The 16,331-nt window shown below is 39.4% G+C and overlaps 1 protein-coding gene across 4 annotated transcripts in view; it reads left to right on the top strand.

Annotated features, from left to right (window-relative positions):
- Positions 1-16,331, top strand: part of MROH9 (maestro heat like repeat family member 9) — a 132,348-nt gene that overhangs the window by 81,079 nt on the left and 34,938 nt on the right. For all 4 annotated transcript variants that reach the window (XM_003824644.5, XM_055111690.3, XM_055111691.2 and 1 more), the window contains 3 exons: positions 12,963-13,115; positions 13,217-13,333; positions 13,886-13,988. In XM_003824644.5, the coding sequence (XP_003824692.2) occupies positions 12,963-13,115; positions 13,217-13,333; positions 13,886-13,988 (373 nt within the window). The remainder of the gene's footprint in view (positions 1-12,962; positions 13,116-13,216; positions 13,334-13,885; positions 13,989-16,331) is intronic.

The raw sequence follows: 16,331 nt of genomic DNA, 5'->3' as shown, positions 1-16,331 counted from the left end.
CTGGAGATCTGAGAACGGGCAGACTGCCTCCTCAAGTGGGTCCCTGACCCCTGACCCCCGAGAAGCCTAACTGGGAGGCACCCCCCAGCAGGGGCACACTGACACCTCACACGGCAGGGTATTCCAACAGACCTGCAGCTGAGGGTCCTGTCTGTTAGAAGGAAAACTAACAAACAGAAAGGACATCCACACCGAAAACCCATCTGTACATCACCATCATCAAAGACCAAAAGTGGATAAAACCACAAAGATGGGGAAAAAACAGAACAGAAAAACAGGAAACTCTAAAATGCAGAGCGCCTCTCCTCCTCCAAAGGAACACAGTTCCTCACCAGCAACGGAACAAAGCTGGATGGAGAATGATTTTGACGAGCTGAGAGAAGAAGGCTTCAGACGATCAAATTACTCTGAGCTACGGGAGGACATTCAAACCAAAGGCAAAGAAGTTGAAAACTTTGAAAAAAATTTAGAAGAATGTATAACTAGAATAACCAATACAGAGAAGTGCTTAAAGGAGCTGATGGAGCTGAAAACCAAGGCTTGAGAACTACGTGAAGAATGCAGAAGCCTCAGGAGCCGATGCGATCAACTGGAAGAAAGGGTATCAGCAATGGAAGATGAAATGAATGAAACGAAGCGAGAAGGGAAGTCTAGAGAAAAAAGAATAAAAAGAAATGAGCAAAGCCTCCAAGAAATATGGGACTATGTGAAAAGACCAAATCTACGTCTGATTGGTGTACCTGAAAGTGATGCGGAGAATGAAACCAAGTTGGAAAACACTCTGCAGGATATTATCCAGGAGAACTTCCCCAATCTAGCAAGGCAGGCCAACGTTCAGATTCAGGAAATACAGAGAACGCCACAAAGATACTCCTCGAGAAGAGCAACTCCAAGACACATAATTGTCAGATTCACCAAAGTTGAAATGAAGGAAAAAATGTTAAGGGCAGCCAGACAGAAAGGTCGGGTTACCCTCAAAGGGAAGCCCATCAGACTAACAACGGATCTCTCGGCAGAAACCCTACAAGCCAGAAGAGAGTGGGGGCCAATATTCAACATTCTTAAAGAAAAGAATTTTCAACCCAGAATTTCATATCCAGCCAAACTAAGCTTCATAAGTGAAGGAGAAATAAAATACTTTACAGACAAGCAAATGCTGACCGATTTTGTCACCACCAGGCCTGCCCTAAAAGAGCTCCTGAAGGAAGCACTAAACATGGAAAGGAACAACCGGTACCAGCCGCTGCAAAATCATGCCAAAATGTAAAGACCATCAAGACTAGGAAGAAACTGCATCAACTAACGAGCAAAATCACCAGCTAACATCATAATGACAGGATCAAATTCACACATAACAATATTAACTTTAAATGTAAATGGACTAAATGCTCCAATTAAAAGACACAGACTGGCAAGTTGGATAAAGAGTCAAGACCCATCAGTGTGCTGCATTCAGGAAACCCATCTCACATGCAGAGACACACATAGGCTCAAAATAAAAGGATGGAGGAAGATTTACCAAGCAAATGGAAAACAAAAAAAGGCAGGGGTTGCAATCCTAGTCTCTGATAAAACAGACTTTAAACCAACAAAGATCAAAAGAGACAAAGAAGGCCATTACATAGTGGTAAAGGGATCAATTCAACAAGAGGAGCTAACTATCCTAAATATTTATGCACCCAATACAGGAGCACCCAGATTCATAAAGCAAGTCCTGAGTGACCTACAAAGAGACTTAGACTCCCACACATTAATAATGGGAGACTTTAACACCCTACTGTCAACATTAGACAGATCAACGAGACAGAAAGTCAACAAGGATACCCAGGAATTGAACTCAGCTCTGCACCAAGCGGACCTAATAGACATCTACAGAACTCTCCACCCCAAATCAACAGAACATACATTTTTTTCAGCACCACACCACACGTATTCCAAAATTGACCACATAGTTGGAAGTAAAGCTCTCCTCAGCAAATGTAAAAGAACAGAAATTATAACAAACTATCTCTCAGACCACAGTGCAATCAAACTAGAACTCAGGATTAAGAATCTCACTCAAAGCCGCTCAACTACATGGAAACTGAACAACCTGCTCCTGAATGACTACTGGGTACATAACTAAATGAAGGCAGAAATAAAGATGTTCTTTGAAACCAACGAGAACAAAGACACAACATACCAGAATCTCTGGGACGCATTCAAAGCAGTGTGCAGAGGGAAATTTATAGCACTAAATGCCCACAAGAGAAAGCAGGAAAGATCCAAAATTGACACCCTAACATCACAATTAAAAGAACTAGAAAAGCAAGAGCAAACACATTCAAAAGCTAGCAGAAGGCAAGAAATAACTAAAATCAGAGCAGAACTGAAGGAAATAGAGACACAAAAAACCCTTCAAAAAATTAATGAATCCAGGAGCTGGTTTTTTGAAAGGATCAACAAAATTGATAGACCACTAGCAAGACTAATAAAGAAAAAAAGAGAGAAGAATCAAATAGACGCAATAAAAAATGATAAAGGGGATATCACCACCGATCCCACAGAAATACAAACTACCATCAGAGAATACTACAAACACCTCTACGCAAATAAACTAGAAAATCTAGAAGAAATGGATAAATTCCTCGACACATACACTCTCCCAAGACTAAACCAGGAAGAAGTTGAATCTCTGAATAGACCAATAACAGGAGCTGAAATTGTGGCAATAATCAATAGTTTACCAACCAAAAAGAGTCCAGGACCAGATGGATTCACAGCCGAATTCTACCAGAGGTACAAGGAGGAACTGGTACCATTCCTTCTGAAACTATTCCAATCAATAGAAAAAGAGGGAATCCTCCCTAACTCATTTTATGAGGCCAGCATCATTCTGATACCAAAGCCGGGCAGAGACACAACCAAAAAAGAGAATTTTAGACCAATATCCTTGATGAACATTGATGCAAAAATCCTCAATAAAATACTGGCAAACTGAATCCAGCAGCACATCAAAAAGCTTATCCACCATGATCAAGTGGGCTTCATCCCTGGGATGCAAGGCTGGTTCAACATACGCAAATCAATAAATGTAATCCAGCATATAAACAGAGCCAAAGACAAAAACCACATGATTATCTCAATAGATGCAGAAAAAGCCTTTGACAAAATTCAACAACCCTTCATGCTAAAAACTCTCAATAAATTAGGTATTGATGGGACATATTTCAAAATAATAAGAGCTATCTATGACAAACCCACAGCCAATATCATACTGAATGGGCAAAAACTGGAAGCATTCCCTTTGAAAACTGGCACAAGACAGGGATGCCCTCTCTCACCGCTCCTATTCAACATAGTGTTGGAAGTTCTGGCCAGGGCAATCAGGCAGGAGAAGGAAATAAAGGGTATTCAATTAGGAAAAGAGGAAGTCAAATTGTCCCTGTTTGCAGACTACATGATTGTTTATCTAGAAAACCCCATTGTCTCAGCCCAAAATCTCCTTAAGCTGATAAGCAACTTCAGCAAAGTCTCAGGATACAAAATCAATGTACAAAAATCACAAGCATTCTTATACACCAACAACAGACAAACAGAGAGCCAAATCATAAGTGAACTCCCATTCACAATTGCTTCAAAGAGAATAAAATACCTAGGAATCCAACTTACAAGGGATGTGAAGCACCTCTTCAAGGAGAACTACAAACCACTGCTCAAGGAAATAAAAGAGGATACAAACAAATGGAAGAACATTCCTTGCTCATGGGTAGGAAGAATCAATATCATGAAAATGGCCATACTGCCCAAGGTAATTTACAGATTCAATGCCATCCCCATCAAGCTACCAATGACTTTCTTCACAGAATTGGAAAAAACTACTTTAAAGTTCATATGGAACCAAAAGAGAGCCCGCATCGCCAAGTCAATCCTAAGCCAAAAGAACAAAGCTGGAGGCATCACACTACCTGACTTCAAACTATACTACAAGGCTACAGTAACCAAAACAGCATGGTACTGGTACCAAAACAGAAATATAGATCAATGGAACAGAACAGAGCCCTCAGAAATAACGCCGCTTACCTACAACTATCTGATCTTTGACAAACCTGAGAAAAACAAGCAATGGGGAAAGGATTCCCTATTTAATAAATGGTGCTGGGAAAACTGGATAGCCATATGTAGAAAGCTGAAACTGGATCCCTTCCTTACACCTTATACAAAAATCAATTCAAGATGGATTAAAGATTTAAACGTTAAACCTAAAACCATAAAAACCCTAGAAGAAAACCTAGGCATTACCATTCAGGACATAGGCGTGGGCAAGGACTTCATGTCCAAAACACCAAAAGCAATGGCAACAAAAGCCAAAATTGACAAATGGGATCTAATTAAACTAAAGAGCTTCTGCACAGCAAAAGAAACTACCATCAGAGTGAATAGGCAACCTACAACATGGGAGAAAATTTTCGCAACCTACTCATCTGACAAAGGGCTAATATCCAGAATCTACAGTGAACTCAAACAAATTTACAAGAAAAAAACAAACAACCCCATCAAAAAGTGGGCAAAGGACATGAACAGGCACTTCTCAAAAGAAGACATTTATGCAGCCAAAAAACACATGAAAAAATGCTCATCATCACTGGCCATCAGAGAAATGCAAATCAAAACCACTATGAGATATCATCTCACACCAGTTAGAATGGCAATCATTAAAAAGTCAGGAAACAACAGGTGCTGGAGAGGATGTGGAGAAATAGGAACACTTTTACACTGTTGGTGGGACTGTAAACTAGTTCAACATTTGTGGAAGTCAGTGTGGCGATTCCTCAGGGATCTAGAACTAGAAATACCATTTGACCCAGCCATCCCATTACTGGGTATATACCCAAATGACTATAAATCATGCTGCTATAAAGACACATGCACACGTATGTTTATTGCGGCATTATTCACAATAGCAAAGACTTGGAACCAACCCAAATGTCCAACAATGATAGACTGGATTAAGAAAATGTGGCACATATACACCATGGAATACTATGCAGCCATAAAAAATGATGAGTTCATATCCTTTGTCGGGACATGGATGAAATTGGAAACCATCATTCTCAGTAAACTATCGCAAGAACAAAAAACCAAACACCGCATATTCTCACTCATAGGTGGGAATTGAACAATGAGATCACATGGACACAGGAAGGGGAATATCATACTCTGGGGACTGTGGTGGGGAGGGGGGAGGGGGGAGGGATAGCATTGGGAGATATACCTAATGCTAGATGACGAGTTAGTGGGTGCAGCGCACCAGCATGGCACATGTATACATATGTAACTAACCTGCACAATGTGCACATGTACCCTAAAACTTAAAGTATTAAAAAAATAAATAAATAAATAAATAAAAATGTTACAAAAAAAAAAAAAAAACAGAATGGGCCGGGCGCGGTGGCTCATGCCTGTAAAAAAAAAAAAAAAAGAAAACTTTGGTATGCCATGGGGAATCTATGTATTTTTAAAGAACTCCACAATAAATTGTTTGTAAACCAGAGAATTATTTCACAATAAATTATCTTGCCAAAACTTCTAAGTTTTTAATCACTTACAGTTCAATGAAGAAAAGCACAGTATTATTAAATTATGAAAAAAAAGTAGTGGCAAAAATTAATTTTATAAACACATAAACACATTAGAATAGTAATAATAATAGTAGTGGCTTAAAGGGGCGGGGCCAAGATGGTCAACTAGAAGCAGCAGCATCCGGAAGCTGCCATCACAAAGATGCAAATCCCAAACAGCATGCAAATCCTGCACTGGCAACTGAGATATCCAGGTTCTGTCATCAGAACTGACTAGGCAGCGGGCGTGACCCATGGAGAGGAAGGCAGAGCAGTGTGGTGTGGAGGCCTACCTGACAGCCACACGGGCCAGGGGAGCCCCCACCCCCAGCCAAGGGAGGCAGTGAGTGAGCGTGCTACCCAGCCTGGGAAAACGTGTTTTTTCCACGAAAATCCCACTTGTGAGCCCATGCCATAAGGACCTAGGGTCCCAAACATGGAGCTGCACAGATTCTCAACAGCCACTAAGCTAGAATCTGTTTAAGACTGCTGAACTCCTGGGGGAGGGGTGACTGGCACAACAGCTGTGGCTGCCTGCTGTCTAAGCCCTTTAAACTCCTTGGGGGAGGGGTGACAGCTGGCACTCAGACTGATAGCCACCTAACACACTAAGCCCCCATGGTGGGGGTAGGGCAGCAGCCATCTCTATAGCTCCAGGCTATGCTTTTTCCCTGCTGGAGCCAGTGAGACTGGATGGCTTGATCCCAAGAGGTATCCCCCACAGCCTAACACATCAGCTGTGGCAGACTGTTGACGAGTGCCTCTTCAGGCTTGACCTGGACCCATCCCTCCTCACTGGGTTCTTCCTGCAGGAAGTCTGACTACTCCAGCCAGGGGCTCAGGGACAGAACTCTGATCTCCTTAGGCCTGAACCCCTCGTGGGAGGGGTGGCCACAGTCTCTGCACACCAGCAGACATAGTCTTTCCTCCTACTAGTTTGGAGGAAGCAAGGCAGACCAGACAAGTGGGCTTTCCCCCCAGCAAAGCACACCCCCTCCACCAAGGGACAGCCAAAGTGCTTTGTTAAGTGGGTCCTGCTCCCCATAAAACCCAGCCAATTGAGACCCTCCAAAAGGGGTCATCAGAAACCCTATACAGGAGCGAGCCCACAGGCATCAGGTTGGTGCCCCTCGAGATCCCAGAGGAAGGAGCAGGCACCCATCTTTGCTGTTCTCCAGATTCCTCGAGTGACATCTCCAGACATGGGAGCAAATCAGATGAATAGGGCCTAAAGTGAGCCCCCAGAAAACTGCAGCAACCCTACAGAAGAGGGACCTGACCATTGCAAGAGAAACAAAGAAACAGAAAGCAACAACAGCACCAACAAAAAAAAAAGTCCCCACAAAAACCCTATTCAAATGTCAGCAGCCTCAAAGATCAATACTAGACAAACTCATGAAGATGAGAAAAAAATCAACAAAACAACGCTGAAGGCCCAAAAGGCCAGAGTGCCTCTTCTCCTTCAAATGGTCACAGCACCTCCTCCAGCAAGGACGTAGAACTGGACGGAGGATGAGATGGACGAATTGACAGAAGTAGGCTTCAGAAGGTGGGTAATAACAAACTCCTCTGAGCTAAAGGAGCACGTTCTAACCCAATGCAAAGAAGCTAAGAACCTAGATAAAAGGTTAGAGGAGCTGCTAACTATAATAACCAGTTTACAGAGGAAAATAAATGACCTGATGGAGCTGAAAAACAGCACAAGAACTTTATGAAGCATACACAAGTATCAACAGCTGAATCGATGAAGCAGAAAAAATGATATCAGAGTTTGAAGACTATCTTGCTGAAATCAGGCATGCAGACAATATTAGAGAAAAAAAGAATAAAAAGGAATGAGCAAAACCTCTGAGAAATAGGGGACAGATAACAAGACAGAAAATTAACAGGATATTGATGACTTAAACTCAGCTATGGATCAAGTGGACCCAATAGACGTATACAGAACTCTCCAACCTAAATCAACAGAATATACATTCTTCTCAGTGCCACATGGCACTGATTCTAAAATAGACCACATAATTGGAGGTAAAACACTCCTCAGCAAATTCAAAAGAACTGAAATCATAATACAGTCTCTAAAAACACAGTGCAATCACATTAGAGCTCAGGATTAAGAAACTCACTCAAAAGCGCATAATTACATGGAAATTGAACAACCTGCTCCTGAATGACTCCTGGGTAAATAATGAAATTAAGGCAGAAATCAAGAAGTCTTTTGAAACCAGTAAGAACAAAGAGACTATGTACCAGAATCTGTGGGACACAGCTACAGCGGTGTTGAGAGGGAAATTTATGGCACTAAATGCCCATGTCATAAGGCGAGAAACATCGGCCAGGAGAAGTGGCTGATGCCTGTAATCCCAGCACTTTGGAAGGCTGAGGTGGGTGGATCACGAGATCAAGAGTTCAAGACCAGCATGGCCAAGATGGTGAAACCCCATCTCTACTAAAAATACAAAAATTAGCCTGCTGTGGTGGCACATGCCTGTAATCCCAGCTACTCGGAAGGCTGAGGCAGAGAATTGCTTAAACCCAGGAGGCGGAGGTTGCAGTCAGCCGAGATCACACCACTGCACTCCAGTCTGGGCGACAGAATGAGACTCCATCAAAAAAAAAATGCTAGAAATATCTCAAATCAGCACCCTAACATCACAATTAAAAGAGCTAGAGAAGCAGGAGCAAACAAATTCAAAAGCTAGCAGAAAACAAGAAATAACCCAAATCAGAGCAGAACTGAAGGAAGTAAAGACACAAAAAACTCTTCAAAAAATCAACAAATCCAAGAGCTGGTTTGCTGAAAAAATTACAAAATAGATAGACCACTAGCTAGACTAATATAGAAAAAAAGAATGAATTAAATAGACACAATAAAAAATGATAAGGGGGAAATCACCACTGACCCCCCAGCACTGCAAACTACCATCAGAGAACACTATTAACATCTATACACAAATAAACGGTAAAATCAAGAAGAAATGGGTAAATTCCTGGACGCATACACCCTCCCAAGACAAAGCCAGGAAGAAGTTGGATCCCTGAATAGACGAATAACAAGTTCTGAAATTGTGGCAGTAATTAATAGCCTACTGATAAAAAAAAGCTCAGGACCAGGATTTCACAGCCAAATTCTACTAGACATACAAAGAGGAGCTGGCATCATTCCTTCTGAAACTATTCCAAACAATTGAAAAGGAGGGACTTCTCCCTAATTCATTTTATGAGTCCAGCATCATTCTGATTCCAAAACCTGGCAGAGACACAACAAAAAAGAAAACTTCAGGGCAATATCCCTGATGAATATTGATGCGAAAATCCTCAACAAAATACTGGCAAAACAAATCCAGCAGCACATTCAAAAACTTATCCACCATGATCAGGTCAGCTTCATCCCCGGGACGCAAGCCTGGTTCAACATATACAAATCAACAAATGTAATCCATCACATAAACAGAACCAATGACAAAAACCACATGATTATCTCAATAGATGCCGAAAAGGCCTTCGATAAAATTCAACATTCCTTCATGTTAAAAACTCTCAATAAACCTGGTATTGTTGGAACATATTTCAAAATAATAAGAGCTATTTATGACAAACACACAGCCAATATCATATTGAATGAGCAAAAGCTGGAAGCATTCCCTTTGAAAACCAGCACAAGACAAGGATGCCCTCTCTCACCACTCCTATGCATCATAGTATTGGAAGTTCTGTTCAGGGCAATCAGGCAAGGGAAAAAAGTAAAGGGTACTCACATAGGAAGAGAGGAAGTCAAATTGTCTCTGTTTGTGGACATGATTCTATATTTAGAAAACCCCATCACCTCAGCCCCAAAACTCCTTAAGCTGATAAGCAACTTCACAAAGTCTCAGGATACAAAATCAATGTGCAAAAATCACAAACATTTCCATGCACCAACAATAGACAAGCAGAGAGCCAAATCATGAATGAACACTCATTCGCAATTGCTACAAAGAGAATAAAATACCTAGGAATACAGCTAACAAGGGATGTCAAGGACCTCTTTAAGGAGAACTACAAACCACTGCTCAAGGAAATCAGAGAGGACACAAACAAATGGAAAAACATTCAATCCTCATGGATAAAAAGAATCAATATCATTAAAATGGCCATACTGCCCAAGTAATTTATAGATTCAGTGCTATTCTCATCAAACTACCATTGACATTATTCACAGAATTAGAAAAAACTACTTTAAATTCCATATGGAAGCAAAAAAGAGCCCATATAGCCAAGACAATCCTAAGCACAAAGAACAAAGCTGAAGACATCATGGTACCTGACTTCAAACTATACTACAAGGCTACAGTATCCAAAACAACATGATACTGGCACCAAAACAGGTATATAGACCAACGAAACAGAACAGAGATCTCAGAAATAACACCACACTTCTACAATCATCTGATCTTCAACAATCCTGCCAAAAGCAAGCAATAGGGAAAAGATTCCCTATTTAATAAATGGTCTGGGAAAACTGGCTAGCCACATGCAGAAAACCGAAACTGGACCCCTCCTTACACATTAAACAAAACTTAACATGGCTTAAAGACTTAAATGTAAGACCCCAAACCATACAAACCCTCGAAGAAAACCTAGGCAATAGCGTTCAGGACATATGCATGGGCAAAGACTTCATTACAAAAACACCAAAAGCAATTGCAACAAAAGCAAAATTGACAAATAGGATCTAATTAAATTAAACAGCTTCTGCACAGCAAAAGAAACTATTATCAGGGTGAATAGGCAACCTACAGAATGGGAAAAAATTTTTGCAATCTACTCATCTGACAAAGATCTAATATCCAGAATCTACAAGAAACTTAAATTTACAAGAAAAAAAAAAATGACCCCATCAAAAAGTGGGCAAAGCATATGAACAGACACTTCTCAAAAGAAAACATTTACATGGCCAACAAACATATGAAAAAAAGTTCAACATCACTGATTAGAGAAATGCAAATCAAAACCACAATGAGATACCATCTCACACCAGTCAGAATGGTGATTATTAAAAAGTCAAAAAATAATAGATGCTGGCAAGGCTGTGGAGAAATAGGAATGCTTTTACACTGTTGGTGGGAATGTAAATTAATTCAACTATTGTGGAATACAGTATGGTGATTCGTCAAGGATCTAGAACCAGAAATACCATCTGATCCAGCAATCCCATTACTGAGTATATACCCGAAGGATTATAAATCATTCTGCTTTAAAGACACATGCACATGTATGTTTATTGCAGCACTAGTTACAGTAGCAAAGTCATGGAACCAACCCAAATGTCCATCAATGTTAGACTGGATAAAGAAAATGTGGTATATATACACCGTGGACTACTATGCAGCCATAAAAAGGAATGAAGATTATGTGCTTTGCGGGGACATGGATGAAGCTGGAAGCCATCATTCTCAGCAAACTAACACAGGAACAGAAAATGAAATACCACATGTTCTCACTCATAAGTGGGAGTTGAACAATGAAAACACATGGACACAAGGAGGGGAACAACACACACCAGGACCACTTGGGGGGTGGGTGGCAAGGGGAGGGAGAACATTAGGAGAAATAGCTAATGCATATGGGGCTTAAAACCTAGATGATGGGGTGATAGGTGCAGCAAACCAGCATGGCACACATAGACCTTTGTAACAAACCTAAACTTTCTGCACTTGTATCCCAGAACTTAAAAAAAAAGAAAAAAGTGGCTTAATTTATTGAACACTTAATATATACCAGGGGCTTTTCTAAAGGATTTACTTGAGCTATTTTACATAAATCTCTAAGCAACTGTATTACTATTATCCAATTTTCATGTAAAGAAACTAAGGCAAAGAGAAGGCAATGTTTGGCCAAGGTCATATATGTGATAAAGTAGTCAGAGCGCTCATATAAAAAAATCAATATGAGATTATAAACATTTCCTTAAAACCAGAAGGTGATATTATATTTTTAAAATTTGGGCCAAGTGCAGTGGCTCACGCCTGTAATCCCAACACTTTGCAAGACTGACATGGGAGGATGGCTTGAGCCCAAGAATTTCAGACCAGCAGGAGGGTTGCTGGAGCCCAAGAGTTAAAAGCTGCAATGAGCTATGATCCTGCCCCTGCACTCTAGCCTGGGCAACAGAGTGAGACCCTGTCTCTAATAAAATATAAATAAATAAAAATTTAAAAATTAACCTCTTCTGACTTGCAATTTTTCCTTTATAGAATCATTTTTATCCAATTACCTTCCTATTTGGCATAAGTAGCCTTTGAAAACCTGGTTGTATGCCAGTATGCAGAGAGCTTCCATTGTTATTTAGTGGCAACTCAGCAAAGTCTTCCAGCCTTTGAACACAGCATGGTTACATTATTATAAGTATCCTTACAAAAATTATCTTCAAGTTATACATACTATTTCAGTTTATACTTTTAGGATGTTATTAAATACTAATCATCTTCCTAAATTTAAGAAACTCATTTTTCACAGTTTTTTTTAATGTAATCTGAATTATGGTAAGTAAATTGTTTTACTAGTTTATATATTTTGTTCAGCTTTATTAAGGCATAATTAATCAATTAAAATTATATATATTTACAGAATACAATATGTTTTGATATAGGTATACATTGTCAAATGATTAAATCAAACAAAATTAACATAGCCATTACCTCACATATCTTTTTTTTGTGTGTGGTGAGAACATTTGAGATCTAATCTCTGCAGTTTTTAAGTATACATTACATTATTAACTATACTCTAATGTAACTAGACTTACATTAGATCTCTAGAATTTATTCATCCAGTCTAAAAGAAACTTTGTATCCTTTAACCAACATCTCCCCCAGTGCCTCCCACTACCCTTCAGCTGCTGGCAACCTAGGCCCACTCTCCTCTTCTATGAGTTCAACCTTTTAATATTCCACATATAAGTGAGATCATGCAATATTTGTCTTTCTGTCCCTGACTGATTTCAAATAGCATGATGTCCTCCAAGTTCATCCATGTCATACATGACAGGATTTTATTCTTTTTTAAGGCTGAAAAGTATTTCAATTATTCCATTGATGGACACTTAGGTTAATTCCATATCTTGGCTATTGTGAATAATAGGTAAGCAAATATTATTTTAAAATTAAAAAATGCCCTAACTACTTGAACCCAAGGTGAATTTTTTCTAAAAATAAATAAAATTTCACATAGTGTATGTATATATACACATATACGTATATAGTATATTTATACGGTGTGTGTGTGTGTGTGTGTGTGTGTGTGGGTGTGAGTGTGTGTAGTTTACTGATTGAAGAAAAAAGCCCTAATATTATCCTCAAATAAGGCCTTTGTCTTTTACAGATTAATGGAGGCATTCGAAGTATGGCAATTCGACACTTTGGTCAATTAGTTAGGGATATGAGACAGTACACATGGATGGTGAATGATGTGGTTCTAGAAGGCTTGGTGCCCCTAATCCTATTTTTGGAGGATGATGATAAAAGAGTAGCTGAAGTAAGTCATTTGATCTTCTTTTTCATAAATTTACCAAGGATTATAATGTTTTATCTAACAACAGATGAATAGATCTTCACCGGCCTTTTTCTGTCTCACAGGCATGTAAATATACATTAAAAATCTGTACCTCACAATTAAAGTGGTCAACATCACGTTTGCTCAAAGATGAAAATTACAGTTTTGAGATGGTGGTGCTCAATATCTGTAACAATCTTGTAAGTGGCCCTTCCATTTTTACTACTATAAGAGTTGTAGACAAAACTTACAGGATATCCAAAGTGATAAAAACTGTAATGGGGATAAGAGTGGATCTTGGAGGAAAAAAATGGAAGAAAATATTTTAAATAAGTGATTATAGCTGGAGCTTGAGCCGAGAGGAATTAGAATTTTCCACTTCCTATTTCTCAACACTGATCATCCATCTTATCTTCTTCCTCCAGCCCACCCATTTTGAGCTATGGGTGGGTATTAAGGTAGGAAGAACATCCCAGATCACAAAAAAGAAAACTAGAATTACTTTGCCACTGCCTCTTGAGCTAGTCCTCTGAAACCCAGCATGAACAGCAATGATAGCCAAGTGGGGATGGATGAATGCTAATCAAAGAATGGAAAAAGAGAGTTGAGTTTGGGAACAAGAGTATAGTTCACACAAAAACATCCCCAATTTCTAATTTGGTCCTGATTTGGTATGTTGAAGCCTTTCTGGAGGGAGCAAATGTTCTATTTCAGCAATTGAGTGAGGTGCTTTTTTCCCTTTTTATTCTCAGATTACTTCTCATAGGAACTACATTACAGATTTGACATCTGATACCTTACGATTCCTGTGGAGCCCCAGAACATATCTTAAGAGGGCATCGGTTATTTTGATAGGTAAATATAATTCAGTTCTCAATTCCTAACTTGTCTTAAATGGTATAGAATGGAGAAGAAGCTAAAAGTCTTTCTTACATTTTTTTTAATGTCTCTGTTTATGAGGGACAGCACCTGTGATGGTGATGAATACAGGTTGATACGTGTGATGAGAATAGAGTTCTATTTTATAATACACAGAGAATATAGCTGTATGGTTAATTATTATGCAAAATGTGTTCAGCAAAATGGATTTCAAAACCTAAGACAGTGACATACCATTGTTCATTATTCCCCTTCACCACTTAAAAATTACTACCCAAAGAATAAGAATAATTTAAAAATATATAAAAACATCATCTTCGACCAAACTTGGACATCTGTAACCACAAACTACAATAGATGAGGAAGAACTACCAAACCCACTAAAGTTTTAAAAAAGTGGAAACAGGCAGGGGCAACCCAGGAAGACTCTAAGACTAGACAAGTTTTTTATATCAGACAAACCTGACCAAACAGTTTTTCTGTACTAGCTCTCACTGTGAAAATAAAAATTAATTATTCTTTATTTTGGAATTCCCAGCTTAGTAGTGAGTCTCCGACTTGGCAGTAGGATCTTCCCTTGACCCCAATTAGCATCATGGAGTAACAGGAGCAGCAAAGAATGAGGAAATACATGGTCACATCATACATATAGAGAGGAGGCTCTCGGTCAGGGTAGATGACCAAATGAATTATGATCAGCACTAAAGCCCACGATCTGTGTTAATCAGAGAGGAGGGGCAGAACACACACAGACACAGGCACATGCGTGCACACACACACACACCCTCACAAAGAAAAATCCTGTGTTATCATAACTTTCTGTCATTTTCTTTTTTTTTTTTTTTTTTTTAAGACAGAATCTTGCTCTGTCGCCTAGGCTGGAGTGCAGTGGCACAATCTTGGCTCACTGCAACCTCCACCTCCCAGGTTCAAGCGACTCTCCTGTTTCAGCCTCTAGAGTAGCTGGGATTATAGGCATGAGCCACCACGCCTGGCTAATTTTTGTATTTTTAGTAGAGATGGAGTTTCACTATGTTTGCCAGGCTGGTCTTGAACTCCTGACCTAAAGTGATCTGCCTGCCTCAGCCTCCCAAAGTGCTAAAATTACAGGCATGAGCCACCATGCTCAGCCAATAGTAACTTTATTTCAAACCAGAAATAATCCCTGCTATCCTGAATTCTACCTTGGAAGTTCCCACAAATAAACCTCTGTATATAACTATTGCAAGATTGGTAAATAAGTAATTTTAAAAAAGAAACAGCATTATCTTTCTACAGAGGTACTTCAAGGGAAAAAAGAGACAAAAGAATGAAGAAAAACAAACCTTAGAAAATATGTCAATAGAGCAGATGAAAGTTATGATAAATATTTCCATGAATCCAAAACATTTTAAAATGAAGATCTAAAGTATAGACACAAGCATACCGGGAATCTGGGATGGGATAATGGGAGCATATGAAAAATAAGCTTTCAAAGTACAAGGGGGAAACAGTAAGAAAAAACGTATATCACCAAAAATGAAAATTAAATTACAACCAGCAAAAGAGAAAATATTTGTTGAGAACTCAGTAAGGGACAAGGAGTACAGGGTTGAGAAATGTTAGCAAAATCAAACAAAAACCATCAATGAAAAATTCTTTTTATTCTTTCTTCCAAAAAAAAAAATGGAATACATGTGCAGAACATGCAGGTTTGTTACATAGCTATACATGTGCCATGGTGGTTCGCTGCCCCTATTGACTGGCCCTCTAAGTTCCCTCGCCTCAACCCCCACCTCCCAACAGGCTCTGGTGTATGTTGTTCCCCTCCCTTTGTCCATGTGTTCTTGTTGTTCAACTCCCACTTATGAGTGAGAACATGTGGTATTTCATTTTCTGTTCCTGTATTAGTTTGCTAAGAATGATGGCTTCCAGCTTCATCCATGTCCCTGCAAAGAACATGATCTCATTCTTCTTTATGGCTGCATAATATTCCGTGGTGTATATATACCACATTTTCTTTATCCAGTCTATCATTGATGGGCATGTGGGTTGGTTCCATGTCTTTGCCATTTTAAATGGTGCTGCAATAAACATACATGTGCACTTGTCTTTATAGTAAAATGATTTGTATTCCTTTGGGTATATACATAGTAAAGGGATTGCTGGGTTAAATGGTATTTCTGGTCCTAGATCCTTGAGGAATTGTCATACTGTATTCCACAATGGTTGAACTAACTTACATTCCCACCAACAGTGTAAAAGTGTTCCTATTTCTCCACAGCCTTGCCACCATCTATTGTTTCTTGACTTTTTAATAATCGCCATTCTGACTGGTGT

This window comes from Pan paniscus, chromosome 1, assembly GCF_029289425.2.
Source record: "Pan paniscus chromosome 1, NHGRI_mPanPan1-v2.0_pri, whole genome shotgun sequence".
In the NCBI taxonomy this organism is placed as follows: domain Eukaryota; kingdom Metazoa; phylum Chordata; class Mammalia; order Primates; family Hominidae; genus Pan; species Pan paniscus.
Note: the sequence above shows the minus strand (reverse complement) of the source record. Positions and strands in the feature narration are given on the sequence as shown.